At 46.7% G+C, this 24413-nt stretch overlaps 1 protein-coding gene and 2 long non-coding RNA genes across 4 annotated transcripts in view; 1 reads left to right on the forward strand and 2 right to left on the reverse strand.

The window, feature by feature from the left end:
- The window catches only part of LOC144386350 (uncharacterized), a 29376-nt gene extending 28698 nt beyond the window's left edge, over window positions 1-678 (forward strand). Inside the window, exon 2 of the long non-coding RNA XR_013452054.1 lies at window positions 584-678. This is a non-coding gene — a long non-coding RNA (uncharacterized LOC144386350). The remainder of the gene's footprint in view (window positions 1-583) is intronic.
- LOC120831081 (uncharacterized) lies at window positions 436-23138 on the reverse strand. 2 transcript variants are annotated; one of them, XM_078087139.1, is made up of 3 exons: window positions 22975-23138; window positions 797-901; window positions 436-677 (listed from the first exon to the last, which is right to left on the reverse strand). In XM_078087139.1, exons 1-3 carry the CDS (start codon window positions 23018-23020, stop codon window positions 529-531), a joined length of 300 nt encoding a protein of 99 aa, XP_077943265.1. In that variant the 5' UTR covers window positions 23021-23138; the 3' UTR covers window positions 436-528. The 2 variants fall into 2 exon arrangements, with proteins under 2 accessions (XP_077943265.1, XP_040052153.2); XM_040196219.2 differs by lacking the exons at window positions 436-677; window positions 797-901 and adding exons at window positions 22311-22548; window positions 22668-22766 and having other exon boundaries at window positions 22975-23135.
- On the reverse strand, window positions 1443-4061 carry LOC144386349 (uncharacterized). Its single transcript, XR_013452053.1, has 7 exons — window positions 3756-4061; window positions 3284-3490; window positions 2865-3103; window positions 2671-2771; window positions 2383-2550; window positions 1846-2040; window positions 1443-1527 (listed from the first exon to the last, which is right to left on the reverse strand). It is a non-coding gene; the product is annotated as an uncharacterized LOC144386349 (long non-coding RNA).
- Window positions 23139-24413: the final 1275 nt, after the last annotated feature.

Genomic DNA, 24413 nt, shown 5'->3' on the forward strand with positions numbered 1-24413 from the left:
ATTCCGTGACTTAAATATAGAAGTATTTATAAACTTCGACCTAGTATTTATTTCCCCCCGTCGTTGCTGAGGTGAAATGCATTCTGGGACATTTGGCTCTCACAAGCAGAGACATGTGTAAAGAACAGACGAGCCTAAAATACCAAAGAATTAAACAATTCAACGTTACATCATATTGTTCATTGAACAGATATCGAGTCAGCGTTTACACATCGAGGCTTTGTTTATTCTTCTTTAGTTGTACAAATTGGTGATGAAAGAAGACAAACATAAGCATTATAAATATGAGTGAGATCAGGAGCATTCGAATTATTCATAATATGCATTATAGAAAAGGAGTTTTTACCGTACACGTTGATGTGAAATGCCAAAACATTAAGCAATTCAATGTTTGAACATATTGTTTACTGAACAAATATAGACCAGTCAGCCAGCTTTTATACATCAAGGCTTTGTTTATTCTTCTTAGGTTGTACAAATTAGTGATGAAAGAAGACAAACATTGTTATATATTTTAATATCTGTAGCTCAGAGAAAGAGCGTGACGATGGCCGATGATGCCATCAGGAGGAGGATGCTGGAGGCGGCGGGTGTGGCTCCGTTGCACAAGTCAGTGGAGCAGCAGGTTATCGGTGCAACACAAAGTGCACTGTTCATGCAGCTCTTGGTGACAAGACCTGATGAAAAGCAACTCAGTTTCAACAACAATGAAACCCACAAGGCGTTCAGCACAGGAACATGTCGGATCGATAATGAGTTTAAGATGTTGAACATCAGCTGTGGAAGAACCACTCACCGTTCACCTCGATGCTGCTACAACGATCCAACCCGGAGGAAGCTGGACAAGTGAACGTGTCCGTGCAGCCTTTGCCTTCACATTGGTAGCAGGTCAGTCCACATGCTGTACAGGAAAGACACAATAAAAACACACAATTGTTTTAAACATACTCCGAATATAATGCTCGTTCTGTGAATTGTTTTCATGAAATATTGCTGGAAACGATTCCAACAGGAGAACGAGCAGAGGAAGTTGGGAGTAAATGCACAATAACAAAAAAAATAAAACAAATATTACACGCTAAGGCTGTTGGGATATGTTCATTATGTCCTCAGTTGTGGTGAAGGTGTAGTACAGCGCTGATCTGTGTTGTGCATGAGCCACAAGGGGGCACTCGTTGGCATTGTTGTTTTGTTTGTCCCAAACTGTTATATATGAAGAAGTGATGAAGGCCTGTGGTATTGCTGCTTGTAGAATTCACTTAAACAAAATTGTAGCCTACTCCAAAATGACTTACAGACCCCAAACCACTTCAAATGCAACCCCCCTGTATATCCTACTACTGACTTACTGATTTACCTGACACAAAACATTGCCCACCGGCCCTCTGCTAAATAGCACATATCTGCGTTCATCAACCACCAGAACGTGTGCGAGTACTTACCAAGATCTAGACTGAATCCAAAATGGAGTTTGGATATGATTGTTGTCAAAGTACCGCATCACTCCCTCTCCGATAGCAAGATCACCTGAAATAAAATACTGATAATAACACAGTGGAAAAAAGTGGCAGACAAATACGGGTAACTTGATTAGCTAACATTTAACAAGCAAGGGAGAAAAATAGTCAAAATTATATTGGCTGTAATTTACAACAGCATCCTTAATATTGATTATTCCAGATAAGAGTATATTGTGCACAATATTCACATACATAACATTTTTTATCAATTATATAATTTTGTGCATTCCATTCTCCCATTTTCCAATGGGACAATTCCATATATGCTACTTGAGTGGTATAAACTGTACTGATGTATTTATATTATAAACTTTATATTACTTACCAACCAGAGTACAATGAAGTGGACATGCCCATTCTTGCTGCTGTTTATAGAATAAGAGAAGCTCCCGTTCCCGGTCCTCTTCAGACTCCCTTACATCCATCTTCATTCTAAGCGGTTTCCCAGTTGCATGTTCCCTTAGCAGATTTTCTTTGAAAACTTTGGCAGCTTGAGTGGGTTCCTCAATAATCTTCCATTCTAAACAAACAACAACAAAGTTATCTATTCCAGAGACATATTGTGAGTTGGCATGTTACCTGCATATACAGATACCCTCTCACTCTACACAACAGGAGGAAAATTAAGTTATTTCACTGATAAAACGCGAGACCCAATAGCTTAAAAATCTGTCACAATGCCGAATTGACATAAAAACGGCATTCAAGAAAAACTAAATATTAGAAAAATAAAAAAAACAGGTGCATGTTATTAATTGCCTGTAACTATTATCTTATCCAATTCTATATTAAAAGTGTTCGCTTTCTATTGACTTTTCAGTTACACACAATCTTATAGCAACACTATTGTGATGACACATACCACTGTCTGTTTCTTTGCGATCCAACTCCTCGTTGACAATCACTGCTGGAACTACTGTACTCTCAGCTGATGTTTCAGACCTCACTGGAACACTGTCACTGACTAGGGCTGTCTCACTATCATTTTCTTCCCTTTGGCCTCCCTCTTGTTCTTTCCTCCATGGGTGTCCTTGAAGTGAACAGAATCGAAATGGTCATACTGGCTTATTTGTGTGCACAACACTCCAAGAGGACATATTCCCAAAGAAAATGAATATGCTACCCTCGCATTGCTTTAGGAAGTACATACCCATTGCAGCTCAATCTGTGCAGCTTCATCTCTGAAAAGGGAACTTCCATCTGACAAGTGATGCAGGGGATGACTGGACCAGAGGCAGGACGTGAGCTCTCCTAACAACAAATGGCTTTTAATTAATGATTAAAAGTCACCAGTAATCTTTGTTTTGATTATGTATTAAACTAGGTCTCTGTAAATTTATGTACACAATCTAAGGGTAGATCCTGTTCAAGTGGACGTATGTAGATTGTAGCCTGCCCAATCATCGTCGATGGATCTTTCAGATAGGCAAGGGTGTATCCAGTGCTGGGACACTGAAGCAATGCAAGATTTCGACTGCGAGTAGATCCTACAAGTTTTAGAAGTTCAAAGCCTCCCCCTTGTTGGAGCTTCGGAAACACTTCAATCAGTTTATTTGTTATAACCATGGGATCGTGGTCATTCCCTGGAGAAAAATAAAACAAAATCATAACTCACCTCACCTTAAATTAAGCAAATAAGCCTGTGATAACTATTATTCACAGTATTAAAATGAATTACGTTTGAGTCACTATACAATTAAATGCAAATAATTTCAATGAACACAATTTGTTTTGTTTTGGTAAATGCCTAGTTTCGCACTGACCTGAAAATGTTACTTTTTGCTCTCCAAGTCCTGAAGTAAGAAGTTCAGCTATAACCAGTACGCTTGGAATTTTATCCGCATTGTGGTCAGCCAAACAACAGACAGTATGTGTGTAGCTTCTTCGGCTAACTTGGACTTGTGCTGGTCGTCTCGTCATATTCCTTTTGGCTCCAATGTTGTATGGCGCAAAGAGCCTTGCTACCTCCGCTGCAACACAGAAAAACGTCACCGCTCAATGGTCACCAGTCAGCTAAAACAGTCTCTACTTCTATCTTGGGATGCTCAAACCAGCTAACACCATTAGCTAACTAGCGGGTTTTATGCTCCACCAATTAACAACGAACGTGTCGCGCACGAAACATCATAATACCACATACAAATACATTTTCGAGTCGATCTAATTTAACCCACACGTGTGTCCCGAATCATTATTGAGTAGCACACCTGGCTAACATGAAATTACTTAGCTTACCTTGGACAGGTGTACGTGATTGAGCGGCCGGTATCTGCTGTGACTGAGCCGCCGGAGCCGTTGGACTTCTGCTCAGAGCTTCCTCAATCAAATTCGCTGCTTCTCTCAGCAGCTCCGGGCAACTTTTTGACATTTTGTCCTGCACCTCGCACGGCGTCTGCGTCCTTGGTCATTGGGGCTAGCAGGACCGCGTCATCTCCTTGATTTTTAGCCGTTGCAATGAAAGTTCTGTTTAACAGCGTATCCAAACCAACGTAGAGGTGAATAGCGTCACCCAGTGTATTGGAATGTGTTCAGTAGCTCTGCAGCGATCCATTATCTGGAATTGATTTGTCTTGACTTGATGCACAGGGTAACCAATCAGGCGTTATGTTCCGCCTACCAACTTTTGATGGGTCAGTTTGACAGTTTGAAGTAATTCATGAAGCGCTGCAACGCAGGATCATGAAATGTAAATGTAAATAGTGAAATAGTTATATATGCATTTTACATACAATGAATCGGTATTTTAATTAATGACACATTTATTTATTTAATTCCAATTTTAATTAATGAATGACACATTTAAGTAATTATTTAATGGTGTATTTATTTATTTATTTAATTGTGGCACTTTTAGTCCTCCATACTGCTGGGGATGAGGACGGCCGAATCAAACCTGCCGCCAGTGATGATTCAATGTAGTCTTTCATGGCCTGCCTCTCGGGCCCCGAAACAGAGTACAGTCGACCCTTAGGGATGGGGGATCCAGGTAGGAGATCGATGGCGCAATTGAACGGACGGTGAGGTGGTAGGGCTGTGGCTTTGGTTTTGTTAAATACCTCCGCCAGGTGGTGGTAGCACCCCGGCACCTTGGTTAGATCGGTGACCTGCGAGTCTGTAACAGAGTCAGTGCACATCCGATTAATTGAGGAGCTAATCCCCTGGAGCTGTGGCTCCTGACACTGGTCCCTACAACTCCTCCCCCAACCCACAATGTCCCCGGTGTGCCAGTCTATGTGTGGGTTGTGCCGAGTTAACCACGGGAAGCCTAGGATGAGGTGGTGCAGGGGCGAGTGCATTGGGTGTACCCGTATGCACTCCCAATGACCGGCTATGCGGAGTTCAACTGGTTCCGTCACGTGGGTTATAGTAAAGAGAGAGTTTCCGTTGAGCGCGCTCGCCTTCACCGGTTTCTTTAATGGGATCACTCTAATTCCCAGGCTCCTAACTAAGTCCCAGTCAATAAAACTCTCATCTGCCCCAGAGTCAATCAATAATCCCAACTCAATGTCCTTGCTGTGGTGTCTCATCATCACTGTGGTGAGCTGTCGCGGGGTGCGTGTGATTTCTGTGACTTCACTCACCCGCTGGTTACCCCTCCCGTAGCAGATGTTGGCGAGATGGCCACGCTCTCCACAATAAAAGCACCGACCCTGTCGATATCGCCGCTCCCGAGAGAGAGCCTGGTTCCGCCCATCTGCATGGGCTCCTCGTCCCCTTCCAAGGGACGTTGAAACCGGGGTTCCGGCGGGGTCCGCTGGGGTTCAATGTCCCAGCGTGCCGTTGGGGAGCCAAGCGCCGGCGGCGTCCACTGACTCGCACGCTTCCGCCTCCGTTCCTGCAACCGGTTGTCAGTGCGTATGGCGAGGGCGATGAGTGAATCGAGTTCGGGGGGGAGGTCCAATAGAACCATAAAGGTCCTGGATCTGGTCCGAGAGGCCCTTTAAAAAAACATTATAGAGCCGCAGTGTTCCACCCGCTCTCTGTCGCCATGGTGCGAAAACGAATGGCGTAATCACACACTGACTCGCCCCCCTGCTTGATATCACTGAGTTCCCGGGCCCTTTCCCGGTCGGTCGCCCCTGGGTCGAAGACGAGTTTTAAGGCGTTGGAAAACTGCCTGGATGACGCGCAGGTTGCCCGCTCTGACCCGCTCTGCAGTGCCCCACGCCTTCGCTCTTCCCGTGAGGTGCGACATCATAAATGCCACCTTGGACCGCTCTGTTTGGAAATGACGGGGAGAATGTTCAAAATGTACCTCGCATTCCGTGAGGAATGATCTACTCCCTCCGATGGTTCCGTCATAACGCTCCGGGGGTGCCAACCTGGCGCCGGTGTCCGCAGGAGTGGGCCCGGTGGAGAGGTCCGGAGGAACTGGAGATGGCTCGGGTTCCGGAGCTGCGTTCCTGGAGAGGAGGGTGAGAATCTGCTCCATCTGGGAGCTGAGAAGTCCCACCTGTGCCGACAGGGTGGTCCTGAACTCCTCCTGGCTGTGAGCCAGACCCCTGACTCCTCGATCTAAGCCCGTTACCAAGTCCTCCTGCTGCGCCAGCCGAGAGGCCTGTGCGCGCAGTGCTGCAGTCAGCTGGTCCTGCTCTGCCAAGTCCATACTGGCCAGTGTGTGCTGTCAGTCGGGCCGGAACCGGGGAGGAGGACCAGGACGCAGAGAGGCTTGACTGCAGGAGATTTATTCAAATAATATCATATATCTAATAACACCAAAATACAACGATCCTTTTCACATCACAATACTAACGCGGGTGAACATGCAAAACTACAAGACACACTGGCACAGGACAAAGGGAGACGCAGACAATAAGTATCCATGAGGGAGGTGAGGGAACAGGTGGAGACAATTAGGAATCAGGGGAGACAATCGACAGGAGACACCTGAGGAAGGGCAAGACACCTGAAACGAGAGGGGGTTTAGACGCCGAAAATAAAACAGGAAGTCTCAAAATCAGACGTAAGACGGGACACAAACACAAACTTCACCAACATGTATGACATGTGTCTGCGGGTAAGAAAAGTTTAAAAGTCACGTGCCTTAGCGTGTAATATTTTTTTCTTTTTTTTTGTTATTGTGGATTTACTTCCAACTTCCTCTGCTCGTTCTCCTGTTTGAATCGTTTTCAGCAATATTTCATAAAAACAATTCACAGAACAACGAGCATTATACTTGAAGTATGTTTAAAACAGTTGCGTGTTTATTGTGTCTTTCCTGTACAGCATGTGGACTGACCTGCTACCACTGTGCAGGCAAAGGCTGCACTAACACGACCACTTGTTCCCCCGAATGGGATCGTTGTAACATCATCGAGGTGGATGGTGAGTGGTTCTTCCACAGCTGATGTTCAACATCTCAAACTCATTATCGATCCGACATGTTGCTGGGCTGAACGCCTGGTGGCTTTCATTGTTGTTGAAACTGAGAAGTTGAAACTTGCCAGTCAAAGCCACCGTGTTTCAGATTTGAACATTTACGACTCTGGCGCCATCTGGTGGCAGAAAAAAAAGACCGTCAGTCCATGAGAAAGACCCAAACCACTCGAGCTGTGGGCCTTGAAGGACTCTAGATGTCCATCAGATGGAAGACGCGCTGACGATACAATTGAAGAATGGTTGAGCGCTGTGGAAGCCACATGAGGATGAGGATCGGCTAAAGGATGGAGCGAAAGAAAGTGAACATGAGTTTTTGTTCTGATTCTTTGGGTGGAAGGCAATTGGCAATTGGCCTTTGTCAAAATGTTCCCCCTTGTAGCTCCTCCAGCGCCCTGCGGGCAGGTAGATGTCCCTCTCCTGCTTCCCCGACTCCAACACCGGCGCCACCTTCAGGTCGTCACCGATCAGGAACTGGGAATCGATCTTGTACGCTGCATCGTCGTTGTTGGCGATCCACCAGAGGGGCCTGATGATCGGGTCCCCGGTGTCCAGGACCTTGCCTGCCAGTTCGAGAACCTTCGGGGCCACCAGAGTCTCATGGAGCCCTGCGAACGTCAGCGCTATCTGCACCACCTGCAGGTCAACGCACAAAGGTGAGGGGTCAATTAGGTATATACACGTAATATAAATCAAACATTATTAGTTGTCTATTTCTATGTGTGTATATATCAGTGCATAATTACATTCTAGGACAGGAAATTACAACAGGGAAAAAAGATGTCAAATGTATTCCCTGTTACAATGACAGTTACAGATGTAACCTGTCACGTTTTAGGTTCACATCCTGTTTTATTTTGTAATTTTCTGCCTCTTGTGTCCCTGGGTAAGTTCTAGAGCTGCAACGAATAGTCGACTAAATTGACTACGTCGATTGTGAAAAATTGTCGACGTGGATTTTTAACGTCGACGCATCATATATTTTATATGACAGGGGGGGTAGGATAAATGAACAAATCTGTTTTCGAGTCATTTGTTGGTGGGGGGGGGGTAGGATAAATGAATGAATCTTTCTTCGAGACTTCTGCTGACAATCTCGTTCAGTAAAATGAACAAATCGGTTTTCGAGAGGACTCGTTACTCTCGAGACCTTGTAAGGATTTGTTCAAAATGAACGAATGCTTTTCAGTAACCTCTGTCTCAGACGGGAAATAATGTACTTTGATAAACAAACCTATTAGTGAAAACTCTTGGTGTTGTGTGAAGAGAACCCAGACAGATCTGATTTTACCTTGTGTTAGAGGCCTGTATGGAAACCCACTGCTGAACCCCCAAAGAGTACACATGCTCATCATGTCAAGGTCCTCTGTTCTTCCTGAGAAGCTTTGACCAAAACCTGCCCTTTGTTTAACTGTTGTTTCCTGTAAATGTTCATGGCCAGAAGGCACTCTGATCACTGAGAGTTCTACAGCCTCGCTGTGAACTTCAGTCATGCGCAGTGAATGAAACTTACCTGAAGCAGACACAGAATTTGACTTCCTCCGCCTCGAGTTCAGTGGTTAATTCTTTATACGTATCACTGACAGCAGACCTTACACAAGTTAACAAACTATCATGTAAATGGTACACTACAGATGATGTAACATACCAAGTGAAAGGCGCATAGTTGGTCAAACATTTGATTTTAGTTCGTCCATAAGATCTTAAATATTTGTTTTAGAAATGTTTTAGCTATTTGTTTTACAAGACAAACCCACTTTGTGTAACATTTGAATGTGACATAGAACAAAACAAAGAGGAGCGTAGACGGTTTTTGTGTTTTAACATAGTTTCCTGTTGCAAGTTAATCTTTGCAAACGCAGGAACAAACATTCTTGCTTCCAAAGGTTTGTGAAGTTAGATAAAGAATATGAATATGAGTTCTATTAATATATCCCTGCATGTCGTTTTGTGATGTTTAAGTAACTTTAACCTGACATTCTCTCAAAAGCAGTCAGGTTGGACCATGTGGCTTCAATGGTCAGTGAAAGAAACTGAAGAGTGCTAAAACCTGTCGTTACTTTATGCTAGAGTGTGTTTATGTGTTTTACGCACGCTGTCGAGTTCAGTAAGGTAACGTTAGTCACGCAGTCCCCACGTTCCCAGTGCAGGGAGATTCAGGCCGCCATCTTTCTGTGTTCTCTATCGCAGTAACGCTGTGTTTTCGAAGGATCCTCTCGGCCTGACGTCACACCTGTGAGCGCCGGTTTGAGGCAACGTTAAGTCATTTAGGAGTGTAAGTGCAAGCAAGTGTTGCACAGTAATATATGCATGTTATATATTACTGTTAATTAATATTTGCCTATTTGCTATTTTGCTAAAAAATTTAAATAAAGTGTGTGGGTAAAAACTGCAATCAGCGATTGAGAAAAGCAGGATCTGTGTTTCTATTGCAGCAGATTGGTTTCAGGCTTTTGTTTAATGAGTTGCAGATAGTGTACATTGTGTGTACCAGTATTAGTGTGTCAACAAATTAAACTGTGAAATCTCTTCACCTTTTAAAGAATGTCCAAGCTTTTATTATTGTGCTTAATCAATGGCTTTAATCCGATCATTCATTTAATAGAGAACATCATTTCTTTGCATTTCTAACTTTGGTGACAGCAAAGTACAGGAATCCTAAAGTGTTGAGAGAGAGTCAGAACTGTGACCACATCTCCATGAAAAGGTACCGTGAAGCAGAGAGTAGAGCAGTCTGCTGCTCCACCCTGACAGAGGACGACTCCTCCAAATCTCCACCCGTTACTTTGACAGCTGGACGCCTGAGTTTGACTTTGTCTGCATCTTGTGGACACCTGGGGGAAGTGTGACTGGTGGCGGCGGGCATGCTGGGCTGTGTGTTGGTGCGTTTTTTTTTCAAGGGCTTAGTTGGGGGTTCGCTGTCTTGTCTTGATTTAAGAGTTAGGTAAGGAGCAGGCAGACACGAGTCTGACAGGATGGGGAGTCAGTTTATGTCCTGACTGAGGAATGTAAGGTCTGCGGGTCAACTAGCAGATTTACCAGCCAAAGGGGGGTTAGAGACACACCGACACTATTCAACATACACACTCTGTTCGCTGAGGTTTACGTTAAGTCAGGAGTCTGGACATTGGATGTGACCAGATCTTTAGATGCGGGGGGCGGAAGGTCCTCCTCTACGCCAGTTTAGGGCCAATAGAAATCTTTCCTTCTCTGTCTTTCAAGGGTTATAAAACATGTTCTTGCTGATAGTGAGTTGTTCTTACGGCCTGTGTGCTGCCTGAACTGCTCCTGCCTTTGCAAACGCAGCGCTGATACTTGACCTGTGATCTGACAAATAAATTTCCCAGAACGAGAGAAGTCATTCGGCTGAATTTTTGATAACCCCGACCAGGCTCCATATCTTGAACACGTATTCTTACATGCTGAAAGCCGAGCTCCTGGAGCGCAACAAAGAGCCTAACGGTGGGTTCGGTGTCCCGGTGGGTTACCAGAGTCAGGATATCGGAGGATCATAGATCGGGACTCCGTGTGGGGCTACGAGCTCGGCCTCAAGTCCATCATCCCGACGGTTCTCACCATTAGCATTCTGGGTTACCAGTTTGTGTTACCTGATATGATAGGAGGAATGTTTAATGTTGGCTCCCTTAAAGACGCACGTTGATGTGGTTTTAGTCTACGGTCTGACATCTGCGTTGTGTGTTTAGTTGGTTTAGATGGTAAAAGTGTTCTGCCGGACAGAGAGCTGTACATCCGATGGTTGGAGCTGTCTGCTTTCATGCCTGCGATGCAGTTCTCCATACCGCCATGGGCCTATGACAGCGAGGTGAGCAAAGTGACACGTTTCATCCTAACTGAACCCGGAGGCAGTGTTTTAACTCTGCTTGGGGCATAGAACCATGGTTACATCTGCACCTGACATTGTATGTGTAACGGGGAACACATTTGTAATCTTTTTTTCCCTGTTCTGTAATCTCCTGTCCATGAATGTGATCATTAGTTAATATATGTGTGTGTGTGTGTGTGTGTGTGTGTATAAAAATAGACAACTAATAATGTTTGATTTATATTACGTGTATATACCTAATTGACCCCTCACCTTTGTGCGTTGACCTGCAGGTGGTGCAGATAGCGCTGAAGTTCGCAGGGCTCCATGAGACTCTGGTGGCCCCGAAGGTTCTCGAACTGGCAGGCAAGGTCCTGGACACCGGGGACCCGATGTAATGGTAAAAATATGTTATAACATTGTCTTGTGCTAAAGCCGTGTCTCAAGTGCCCTGTATTTGACCCTGATGTGCAAAGAGCAGCATGATACAAAATGTTAGTTTGCAGCTGTGTCCTGAGAAGGGAGGATGGTTGACTCGATCTCATAGAAGCTTCAAAACAAAGGACTCCTCTTCATGGCCATGGTTGATATCTTATTCTGTACGAAAGTTCTGGATCCAAGTTTTACTTTCATGTCAATTAATAATGATTGGCACCGGCCACTGAGGAGGATCTTGTGTGTGTGTGTGTGTGCTACCCTCAGCTTCACCTGGGTTCTTATCTCAACCTGCTTTGCAGCTTCTCGTAACTGGCACGGAGAATGTTCTTCACATGTGTATAAAAACTCAGCGTCTTTAGTGCTCGGAGACGCCATTTCCACAGAGCACCGTGATACGTGCCTGTGTATTTGACCTCCTCCTTGCAAGCAATAAATGGACTTTTTGCAACTTTGATCATTCATCAAGACTCTGTTTTATCAGACAAATCATTCTCTTCTACCGAGCTTTTATTGAAATATTCCATAACAATTGCCAATTGGCCGATTCCCACTACCGCCTCGGAGCTGCGGTCTTTTCGTGGTTTCGGCAGTTATTACCGGCGTTTTGTGGAGGGCTTTGCTGAGTTAGCAGCCCCCTTGCACAAGGTTGTGGCTGAGGTCCGGCATGCTAAGAATGGTAAGAGGTCTGAGCGTGGGTTCATCGAGTGTTGGACTGACGACTGTCAACGGAGCTTCCAAGCACTGAAAGCTAAGCTCACCACTGCACCGGTGCTGGCTTATGCAGATTTGTCCCTCCCCTTCATTCTGGAGGTTGACGCGAGTCATGGCGGTTTGGGAGCTGTGCTCTCCCAAGAGCAATCGGGAAAGGTAAGACCGATAGCCTACGCTAGTCGAGGCTTGAGGCCCACCGAAAGAAACATGTTGAACTACAGCTCCATGAAGCTTGAGTTTTTGGCCCTCAAGTGGGCCATGACCGATAAATTTAGAGAGTACTTGTTGGGCAATAAGTGTGTGGTTTATACTGACAACAATCCCCTTAGTCACCTGTCCTCTGCTAAATTGGCTGCTACTGAGCAGCGATGGGCAGCCCAGCTTGCCTCATTCGACTTCGAATTGAAGTATCGATCCGGGAGGAGTAACAAAAATGCTGATGCCCTCTCTCGTCAGCATCCCCTAGGTCCTCAGGATATCCAAGTGATGCTCCTTGGTACTGCGATACCTCAGCCTTTGCAGCAAGCCTTGGGGTCGAGACCGATAGAGGTGACCCAAGCTGCCATTGTAGCATTGCCACAACACACCCCCTCTGAGATGTGTGCCTTTCAGCGGGCTGATCCTGTTATCCAGGAGCTGTTGGAATTTTGGGACCCAAAGCGACGTTCCAGCACTGAAGAAAGGGCACGGTTGTCCCGGCCCACGCTGTCTCTCCTTCGACAGTGGGACCGTCTGGTCGAGAAGGATGGAATCCTTTATCGCCAGATGTTCCGCCCCGATGGTGCGGAGGCTGTGCTTCCTGGTACACTGAAAAGTGAGGTTTTGACCCAAGTCCACCAAGAACATGGTCATCAGGGAGTAGAGCGGACACTGGCGCTCCTCCGGTCTAGGTGTTATTGGCCTGGCATGTCTTCGGATGTGGTCCAGTGGTGTCAGACATGTGAGAGGTGTCAAACTGCTAAAGATGTACACCCAACCGCTCGCAGCTACATGGGACATCTGTTGGCGTCCCGCCCTAACAAAGTCCTTGCCATAGACTACACTGCTTTAGAGCCTGCCCAGAATAGGGTGGAAAATGTCTTGGTGATGACATATGTCTTCAGTAAGTATACAATAGCCATACCCACCCAAGATCAACGCGCCCCTATGGTGGCTATGGTTTTGGTGGCAGAGTGGTTTTACAAGTTCGCTGTCCCTACCCGGTTGCATTCTGACCTGGGCCGTAATTTCGAAAGTTCCCTCATTTAACAGCTTTGTGGTTTGTACGGTGTTGTAAAAACCCGTACTACCCCATACCATCCAGCTGGGAATGGTCAGTGTGAGCGGTTCAACCGAACCCTCCACAACTTGCTGCGCACACTGCCTGTGTCTCGAAAGCGGGACTGGAATGCATGCTTGCCCCAGGTGTTATACTGTTATAACACCACACCCCATCAGGCTACTGGAGAATCCCCCTTTTTCCTAATGTTTGGTCAGGACCCTAGGCTTCCGATGGATTTCTTGTTGGGTAGAGTTGAGAGTCCAGTTGGTGGAACAGTCCATGAGTGGGTGCAGGAGCATCAGGCTCGACTACGGGTGGCATTTGAAGGTGCAAGGGAACGCTTGCAACATGCGGCCGACCGCAGGAAGCAAACCCACAATAGACATGTTAAGGACCTGCCACTAGGTGAGGGTCAGTTGGTGTTTTTGCGTGACTTCAGTGCAAGGGGGCCCCATAAGACCCGGGACCGGTGGAGCTCTGTGAGGTATCGAGTGTTGAGGGCACCCAGGGAAGGTGGTCCAGTGTACACCATTGTGCCAGTAGATGACCCGACAAAGGTCAGACAGGTTCATTGCAACATGCTGAAGGCGGTGGTCGGAGTTAACCCACTTGACTGTGCCCCTCCTTGCAACCTGGTGGTGGAGGAGCCACCCGCTGCGGATGAGCCGTCATACGAGGATGACTTGTGGGTTCTTGAACAATCTCCCCCTGTGCGCCCTTCTGCTTTGCCCTGCAACAGATCGACTTTGAACCCTCTACCTCCATACAAAGGGCTAGTGTCATCTGACCCAGATTCTCTTGGGGGTAGCTCGCCGACGATTCCACCTGTTGGAGCATCGACACTTCGGGTGGCCTCTCCAGATGGCTGTTCTGGCCCCAGCTACGTGGCCCCACGTCGGAACACACGGTCAACTGCCGGCCACCATAACAATGTTCACCATCTTCCGCGGCCAGTGGGAGAAGTGGCTGTTGCTAATCCTCCCCCTGTCGTGTCTAATTCAGTCTCTGCATTTTTTCGACCTTGGTGCTAATTCATAGCACGTGCATTAATTTGTCCATCGTCGGGGCGTCGATGCAAAAACTGGGGGGTAGAATGTAGCAGTATGGAAATAGGATTGTCCTGCTACAGTTAACTGCGTCTGCCGACCACTAGGGCGGCGGCAGTATATAAAGGCTGCCCCCCTTCTCGCGCCCCACTGATGCATCATTTCCGGGTCAGGTGTCTGTCTGCGCAGAGTGCTCCGTGCCCCGTGCTCCTTTTTGCTCTTGGGTCCTCTCAACCGGTGGTAGATGTCTTCCTGCCGTGTGGGTCTTTCTCTCCCTCCCTCTCCCTGTGCGGGTTTGACCTGGGAAACAGGGAATGCTCATCAGCTGGCCGAAATCCACAGGTGGTGATTGATGTGACAACACTCAGTTGATTGGGGCCACTGCTGCTTTGCCTGCAACTTTGCCTGCTGCTTTGGCTGCTTTGACTGCTGCTTTGGCTGCTGCTAACTGCTGCTAACTACAACTTAGTCTGCTCCTACATGTAACCTTGTCAGTAACTGTCTGCCCTGTTAAATGCTGTTAAGTGCAGTTTGGTCCCCGCCGCGACGTACCTAGCATGTCTATTGCCGGCACCAGACTTGGACCTGTGTAGTTTTTGATTCTAGCTGACTAATTAATCCTTTAGTTTGTATTTCTTTTGGTCGGTTTCCCTTATTTTCTTTTTGTTTGGGTTACGTGAATTATTTGATTAGGATGATTTTTATGTGAATTTTTTTCTTTTACTGTTTCGTGTTGTAAATTGTTGGTTTAATCCTCTTGTAACCTTCTTTTTTTTGTTATCCTTCCTAGCGGCTGCAGGCTGGTGGTGGCGCCGGTGGTGTGGGTGGTGGTGGTCTTCCTCGTGTGTCGTGTCCCATTGGATTTTTGTGCTATCACTGGGTGAACTCTGGTTTGGTTTTCTCTAAATTTGTTTTATTAATTTTCCTTCCCCTTCACCGGCGCTTCTCACCATTAGGCCTCAGCGATTAGTTTTCTTATTTTGTGATGAATGTTAGATTTTATGGTAATGCATATTTATTGAATAAAAATGTTTTTGTAAACTGGGAACCACGAGCCCTTGCCTATTAAAGTGTGCTTTAAAAGGTCTAGGGCCTATCCCAAGTGGCGTTGCCGGTAGGATAGGAAACCATTACGCCACAAAAAGATGAATAAGTATTTCATTATTTAGGTTAGCTTGTTCGATATTTTAAGATGCCTTTTTCTGTTTCATAGTCGATCGTTTACTTCATGTTTTATTTACCTATATTTAATTTTGCGTTAGTTCGATGGCTGATTTGGGGAACACTGTGAGCACCTGTTTAAAGGAGTGGGACGGTACAGGACCAGCATGCACTGGGGCGGCCTCATAGAGGCTCACAGACAAGATGAACTTCTCCAAAGGGAGAAAGCCTGGCAGGCCAAATATAAACCCCTGGGTGTCAGGCTGAAAGAAACGGAGCACGGAGTTCAGATTGAAGCTTGCCAATCAAACCACAAAGATCTGGACGGGGAGTTCAAGAAGGAGCTGGCCTAGAATGAAGAGTAGCAGGCAAAGTGGAGGATGAGAAGACCTGGAGCTCTTGTCTTAAAATTAAACTTGTTTGCAAAGAAGATGGAGGCCAGACCGACTTTCTAGTGCACAGAACCACTTACTCACACCTGAAGCGTCTTTTGACTTGTGGCGACAAGAGCTTTTTTCTCTTTGTACATCTGGACTCAGGCTTAAATTCTGTGTTTATTACAGCAGGAATTCTGACAAGAAAGGTGTACTGATGCAAGAAAAACAAATGACAAGTATTTCTGACATTGAATTTACATAGACGTTAACAAAAAAGGTTATTGCATGAATCCCTTCTGGGGAAACAAGCCCGCAGGGTAAATGGATTCATCTCTCCAAACTGAGACGCGTCTCTTTTTATTCGTACCCGCCGTTAACAATTTTTAAATTTGAATCGTAGGACTTTAAATGTATTAAACAATATCAGTTGTTACTTTGTTGCCTCTATTTTTCTGGGTTTTACTTTAACTGTTCACAGAGTGGAGGAGGAGAGGAGTACTGATGGTGAATTTAGGTTGAAGAGCAGTCGAGCTGCTGCATCGTGGGTAAGTTGCGGAGGTCTGATGGCGCTGGCAGGAAGACCTGCTAGATAGTTGCAATAGTCAACGGGTAAGATGACCAGAGCCTGGACCAGAACCTGCCGCACCTTCTGAGTGAGAAGGACAATGCAGCATGTACCTACAGGAACGTGTCGTCTCTGTGATGTTTGCAGTGAGGGAAAGTTCACTGTCCAGTGTCACACAATGGAGATACAGTTCACATGGAGTTTAGTCATTCCAGCTGACCCCTGTTTGCTCTGACAATTTGTTTTTATTATGTCCATGTGCACTTCTCCCTTTGGTTCTGTTCCGGCCCCTTTCCCGGCTGCTGAACTGATAAAAGATTATTTTAGCTCATCTTAAACACAGAGTGTATTCAAATGGTCTATTCAATACTGTGATGTTCTTCACTGTAAAACCTTAAATGATTGCTTAACAAAGTATGGTAACAAAAGGACATTTTAATACCGTTTTATTATCAGTTTTGCTTGCAATTTTTTAATTATCTGGGCAAAAGGAACTTATATTTACTTAGTTACTTGATGAAACTATGAACCTGAGGGCTGTGTTGTCGGGAGCCTTGTGCTCCTGGTAGGGTTACCCTTGGCAAAGTGGTCTCAGGCGAGGGGCCAGACTAAGAATGGTTCAAAACCCCCATGAAAAAACGGAAGAGGGAAGGAGTTACCCGGCCCGGAGGAAGCCCGGGGCCCCCATTTGGAGCCAGGCCCAGATGGAGGGCCCGACAGCGAGCGTCTGGTGGCCGGGTTTACCGCGGAGCCCGGCCGGGCACAGCCCGAAGGAGTGACGCGGCAGCCCAACACTCTACTCCCCATGGGCTCACCACCTGTGGAGGAAACCGATGGGGTCGGGTGCGCTGCTACAAGGGTGGCAGTGACAGTGGGGGGTCTAGACGGAACAGACCTGGGCGGCAGATGCTGGCTCTGGGGACGTGGAACGTAACCTCTCTGGGGGGGAAGGAGCCGGAGCTTGTGCGGGAGGTGGAGCGTTATCAGTTGGATCTGGTGGGGCTTACCTCTACGCACAGCCTCGGCTCTGGAACCAAACTCCTGGATAGGGGGTGGACTCTATTCTACTCCGGAGTGGCCCATGGTGTGAGGCGCCAGGCGGGTGTGGGGATACTCATAAGTCCCCGGCTGAGTGCTGCTACATTGGAGTTTACCCCAGTGGACAAAAGGGTCGCCTCCCTACGCCTTCGGGTGGTGGGGGGGAAAACTCTGACTGTTGTCTGTGCATATGCACCAAACAGCAGCTCAGAGTATTCGGCCTTTTTGGAGACCCTGAATGGAGTCCTGCATGGGGCTCCTGTAGGGGACTCCATAGTCCTACTGGGAGACTTCAATGCGCACGTGGGCGACGATGGAGATAACTGGAGAGGCGTGATTGGGAGGAATGGCCTCCCTGATCTGAACCCGAGCGGGTGTTTGTTACTGGACTTCTGTGCTAGTCACGGATTGTCCATAACAAACACCATGTTCGAACATAAGGATGTTCATAAGTGTACGTGGTACCAGAGCACCCTAGGCCAAAGATCAATGATCGATTTTGTAATCGTATCGTCTGATCTGAGGCCGCATGTTCTGGACACTCGGGTAAAGAGAGGGGCAGAGCTGTCAACTGATCACCATCTGGTTGTGAGCTGGGTCAGAGGATGGGGGAAGACTCGGGACAGACCCGGTAAACCCAAGCGTGTAGTGAGGGTGAACTGGGAACGTCTGGAGGAGGCCCCGGTCCAAAAGATTTTCAACTCACACCTCCGGCGGAGCTTCTCTCACATTCCTGTGGAGGTAGGGGACATTGAACCAGAGTGGTCTATGTTCAAAACCTCCATTGCTGAAGCCGCGGCGGTGAGTTGTGGCCTCAAGGTCTTAGGTGCATCAAGGGGCGGTAACCCTCGAACTCCGTGGTGGACACCGGTGGTCAGGGAAGCCGTCCGACTGAAGAAGGAGGCCTTCCGGGTTATGATATCCGGTGGGACTCCAGAGGCAGTTGCAGTGTACCGACAGGCTCGAAGGGCAGCAGCCTCTGCCGTGATGGAGGCAAAGCAGCGAGTATGGGAGGAGTTCGGGGTAACTATGGAGAAGGACTTTCGGTCGGCACCAAAGTGTTTTTGGAAGACCATCCGGCACCTCAGGAGGGGGAAACGGGGAACCATCCAAGCTGTGTACAGTAAGGATGGCACCCTGTTGACCGCGACTGAGGAGGTTATCGGGCGGTGGAAGGAACACTTTGAGGAACTCCTGAATCCAACTACTACGCCCTCTGTGGTGGAGGCGGAGCTGGAGGCGGAGGAGGGATCATCGTCAATTAGCCTGGTGGAAGTCACTGAGGTAGTCAAACAACTCCACAGTGGCAAAGCCCTGGGGATTGATGAGATCCGTCCAGAGATGCTAAAAGCAATGGGTGTTGGGGGGTTGTCTTGGATGACACGCCTCTTCAACATTGCGTGGAAGTCTGGGACAGTGCCAAAAGAGTGGCAGATCGGGGTGGTGGTACCCCTCTTTAAAAAGGGGGACCAGAGAGTGTGTGCCAATTACAGGGGTATCACACTACTCAGCCTCCCGGGTAAAGTCTACTCTAAGGTGCTGGAAAGGAGGGTTCGGCCGATAGTCGAACCAAGGATTGAAGAGGAACAATGCGGTTTTCGTCCTGGTCGTGGAACAACGGACCAGCTCTTCACTCTTTCCAGGATCATAGAGGGGGCTTGGGAGTATGCTCAACCAGTCTACATGTGTTTTGTGGACTTGGAGAAGGCGTATGACCGGGTCCCCCGAGAGATACTGTGGGAGGTGCTGCGGGAGTACGGGGTGAGGGGGTCCTTGCTTGGGGCCATCCAATCCTTGTACGCCCAAAGCGAGAGCTGTGTTCGGGTGCTCGGCAGTAAGTCGAAGGCGTTTCCGGTGGGGGTTGGCCTTCGCCAGGGCTGCGCCTTGTCACCAATCTTGTTTGTGGTCTTCATGGACAGGATATCGAGGCGTAGTCGGGGGGAGGAGGGTCTACAGTTCGGGGGGCTGCGGATCTCATCGCTGCTTTTTGCAGATGATGTGGTCCTGATGGCATCTTCCGTCTGTGACCTCCAACTCTCACTGGAGCGTTTCGCAGTCGAGTGTGAAGCGGTCGGGATGAGGATTAGCACCTCTAAATCTGAGGCCATGGTTCTCAGCAGGAAACCGATGGATTGCCTACTCCAGGTAGGGAATGTGTCCTTACCCCAAGTGAAGGAGTTCAAGTACCTCGGGGTCTTGTTCACGAGTGAGGGGAAGATGGAGTGTGAGTTTGGCCGGAGAATCGGAGCAGCGGGGGCGGTATTGCACTCGCTTTACCGCACCGTTGTGACGAAAAGAGAGCTGAGCCGGAAGGCAAAGCTCTCGATCTACCGGTCAATCTTCGTTCCTACCCTCACCTATGGTCATGAAGGATGGGTCATGACCGAAAGAACTAGGTCACGGGTACAAGCGGCCGAAATGGGTTTCCTCAGGAGAGTGGCTGGCGTCTCCCTTAGGGATAGGGTGAGAAGCTCAGCCATTCGCGAGGAGCTCGGAGTAGAGCCGCTGCTCCTTTGCATCGAAAGGAGCCAGTTGAGGTGGTTTGGGCATCTGGTGAGGATGCCCCCTGGGCGCCTCCCTAGGGAGGTGTTTCAGGCACGGCCAGCTGGGAAGAGGCCCCGGGGAAGACCCAGGACTAGGTGGAGAGATTATATCTCTGCACTGGCCTGGGAACGCCTTGGGATCCCCCAGTCAGAGCTGGTAGATGTGGCCCGGGAAAGGGAAGTTTGGGGTCCCCTGCTGGAGCTGTTGCCCCCGCGACCCGACCCCGGATAAGCGGTTGAAGATGGATGGATGGATGGATGGACTTGATGAAATGGATTACCACATACTAATTATCTAATGGAAATTGATTATGATTTACTATATTTACTGATTATTAAGGGGAACATTTGGATTTATTAACTAAAATGTATTAACTTAAATTTTTGTGTATTTTTTTCTTTATTTAACACATTAACATTTCTAGTCTTTCTTACCTCCATTAAATCTTTTAAATCAAAGTTTTCAATTTGAATAGTAGGACTTAAAATGTATTCAATAATATTAATTGTTACTTTGTTGCTGCATTTTCTCTGTCTAATCAACCCAATATCATAGCTGCCACAGTTTACCTGATCAAAATGCTGTTTCATGGTCAAAACATGTTCATTCTACATGTTTGAACATTTTAAAATACAACAAAAAAGTATATAATGCTTATGACAAAACAAAGACGCAAACAATTTGGCGGTACAGTTCATTGCATAACGGCAATGATGGTGTACTGGTCTATTTGATGAGCGTTCCTTTTCTTAGACCACAGGGGCTCATTAGTGAGGCTGTCCACCTTTGTTCAGTTTGAGAAGGAGCTCGTGAAAGACGTCAAACATGTGTAGCTGAGCTCCTTGGTGAGGCCAGATTCACTGCATGAGGCCAACAAGCATGAGCAAGTCTTTGATACCAGAGCAGTCAGAGCTGTCACGCCTCTACCACAAGAAAATCACTCAGAATGAGAGAGAAAAGGTCCGTGGTTAACTTCAGCTTAAGATAATTTAACATTTGGTTCAACGATAAAAATGTGTCTGTAACTGTACCTGATTTTGAGGCTTTTAAGTGTTTTAAACGAGGCGCTCGCTAACAAGTGGCTGCTTTAGTAGTTTGTTATAGATCCGAGTCATGTGTTTATGTGTGTTCATATTTACGCTCTGTAGTTGCAGAGTTTCCTTCTTCAGCTAAAACCAGTGAGATCAAGGGCTTTTGTAACAGGAAACCGGATACCAAAACAGGACTCGCAGGTGTCACGCATTGAGCACGACAGTCATTTCACTCTCTAGTTACGCGCTCCCGCCACACAACAAAAACGACGCCGCGTTGGTTACTCCCCCCCATGTCGGTAGTAGCGTTCTATGGTTCTCTTTGTTTTACCTCACACTTCATGTGTTCATGTTTAGTGGTTGCAGGCAGTTTATTAAAGTGGGTCGGAGGACAGAGTCGGGGAACGGGAGAGCGCTGCGGCGGCCCAGCGGGAACGGGAGAGCGCTTCTTCCGCTTGCTCCTCCTTGGGTTAAGGAGGTCCCGGAGCTCGAGGCAGGCGAGCTGATAGCTCCTGGGTCTAAAAACAAAATTTGTTTTCCGCTGCCAGAAGGGACTTCTTACGTCCAAGTAGTCCGGGCCGTAGTCTGGCAGCGGGTCTGCTGAGTCCCATGGTCGCGTCATTCTGTCAGGGGTGCGGGTGGAAGGCAGGACTCAAATGCAGACTTGCAGGAAACAAAAGGCTTTAATAGTTACAAGATCCAAAATGCCAAGGGGCAAAAACACACAGGCATGAAACTACGGGGATCCAAGACCAAAGACAAGAACATGCGTGGCGAAAGACAATGACGCGACAAGTGACACAAGAGACACACGGCTTAAATACACAAGGGAGGTGCAGGTGATTGGACACAGGTGGAAACTATTAAGACGATCACAGGGGATGACGGGACAAGGCAGGAAGTGAAGTTACCCGGGGACACGAGTGGCAGAAAACTACAAAATACAACAGGAAGTGAACCACACCGTGACATTTTTTTGTAAAAGTGTGAACCACAAACCTGCAGTGCCTCAGAGGGTCTTTGATTCGTGTTTTTATCTGTTTCTTTTGTTTGCATTCTTTGATCAGATTACAGAAGACGTAAGACTTTTTTCTCATTAATTATTACCTCAATATTTCTTTAAGAAAGGACAAAAGAACATGTAGGCAGACTTAAATGCACGAAGGAACAACTTATTGGACATTTTGATGCATCTTGACATCTGACACACAGCTCAGCAAACATTCTTAATTCTAGTTTCAAGTTAGTTGACTTTTGAAGCGTCTGCTGTCACTGATTCGTAGCTCCTCACTCATTTTTCTAATCCTTCAAAATATGATTCATTGAAAAGCAGTTTTTACTGTACACGTTGACGTGAAATGCCAAAAAGAAAATGTTTCATCATATTGTTTATTGAACAAATATCGACCAAAAGTCAGCTTTCATACATCAAGGCTTTATTCTTCTTAGGTTGTACAAATTGGTGATGAAAGAAGACAAACAATGTTATATATTTTAATATCTGTAGCTCAGAGAAAGAGCGTGACGATGGCCGATGATGCCATCAGGAGGAGGATGCTGGAGGCGGCGGGTGTGGCTCCGTTGCACAAGTCAGTGGAGCAGCACGGTTTCGGTGCAAAACAATCTGCAATGCTCATGCAGCTCTTGGTGACAACACCTGATGGAAAGCAACTCAGTTTCAACAACAATGAAAGCCACCAGGCGTTCAGCACAGCAACATGTCGGATCGATAATGAGTTTGAGATGTTGAACATCAGCTGTGGAAGAACCACTCACCATCATCCCCGGTGATGCTACAATAATCCAATCCGGAGGGACAAGTGGTCGTGTTAGTGCAGTCTTTGCCTACACATTGGTAGCAGGTCAGTCCACATGCTGTACAGGAAAGACACAATAAACACAACAGTTTTAAACATACTCCAAGTATAATGCTCGTTGTTCTGTGAATTGTTTTCATGAAATATTGCTGAAAACGATTCAAACAGCAGAACGAGCAGAGGAGAGAGTGGAAGTAAATCCACAATAACAAAAAAAAGAAAAAAATATTACACGCTAAGGCACGTGACTTTTAAACTTTTCTTACCCGCAGACACAGTCACAAACAGGATCAGCGCTCCATAAAAATGCATCCTGAACAGACGGGAAGAACCGATGTTTAATCACCTGCGCACTTGGAGAAAAGATGTCCACTCTGCCAAAGCTCCCCCTTTATAGTCCAACCCACCAGTCGCCTCTAAACCTAGTTGTGTTTCTTCAGAAAGCCTCCTCCCATCAGCCTGAGCGAGTTGATACATTCATCATAACTCAAAGTGAAAGGAAAATCTCCAGGTTTGAGAAATCAAGCTGCAAATGCTGCAGTAGTTCAATGCAAAGAGAGAAGGATTGATTGTTGCAACAACATTGACCTTTCACACTTATTTTGCAGGTGATGTTCAAAGGACGTTATTGTCTCACTTTACCTGATTTCATTTCATAAAACCTTAAAGACCTTTAACATTTAAATAAAAAATATATGTAATATGAGCATGATGCAGGTATTAGTCTAATTTTTTTTTAGACAATATATACGCCTTTTCAGAGGGCTAGATAGTTAGCTCAGATGCAGTGCCAACTCTCAGCTCTGCAAGATACTAGTATGAATAAAATATGTTACATACATACTGTTTTGCAAATCAAACAAACTTCAGCAATCGTACCTGCTGTACTGAACGTTGTACTCATATTTATAGCGTATTTCTAATTCTAATTTTAGACTGCTAAAAGGGGAAATCACCAAACTTCTTAACCTTGGCTAATGCAGTCCCTTTCAACAAATTTCTTCTGCTTACAGTCCCTAAGCTAAGTATAGTCCTGTAGGAAGGCTGGAGGACGTCTGTTGTGCCTTGAGGGATATCTTGGCGTTGTTGTGCTCGTGGAGGCATCACTGTAATCACAATCATCATCAGTGTCCGGTGGGATGTCCAATATTTCTGGTGAGATCTTCTTGAAGAATGAAGCATTCCTGACGACGGAGTGTCCTTTTGTGGCTGCTGTGATCATGGATCCTTTGGCTTTGGTCACGGTGTATGTCTTACTGTTATATGGTGTGGTGAGCTTATTGTGCTTGGGTTGACGATGAAGCACAGTGTCACCTGGACTGAGAGTGTGTGGTGTAGCACGACAATGAGAGTCTGCATGAGATTTCATTTTGGCTTTGGCCTTGCTGTCCTTTGCCCTCACTTCAGAGTCTGAACTGTTACTGACAGTGTGAGTGAATGAAGGAATGTTCGTGTACACCTTGCGTTGGAATAACAGTTCTGCAGGCGAGCTTTCTGTTGTACTGTGGGGTGTAGATCGATACTCGCGTAGAAAGATGTTAAGCTGTTGTTTCCAAGGAAGTCCTTGTGTTTCAGCCACACGAACAGCTTTGCAGACAACTGCGTACTGCGACTTCTGCTTTGCAATCGATGTCTGGAAACCACACCTTGGTTCGGAGTAGTGATTTTGTTTTGACAATGCCCTGGTGTTCCTCATGGGCTAGTT

Source organism: Gasterosteus aculeatus, chromosome 13 (genome assembly GCF_964276395.1).
Source record: "Gasterosteus aculeatus chromosome 13, fGasAcu3.hap1.1, whole genome shotgun sequence".
Classification (NCBI taxonomy): domain Eukaryota; kingdom Metazoa; phylum Chordata; class Actinopteri; order Perciformes; family Gasterosteidae; genus Gasterosteus; species Gasterosteus aculeatus.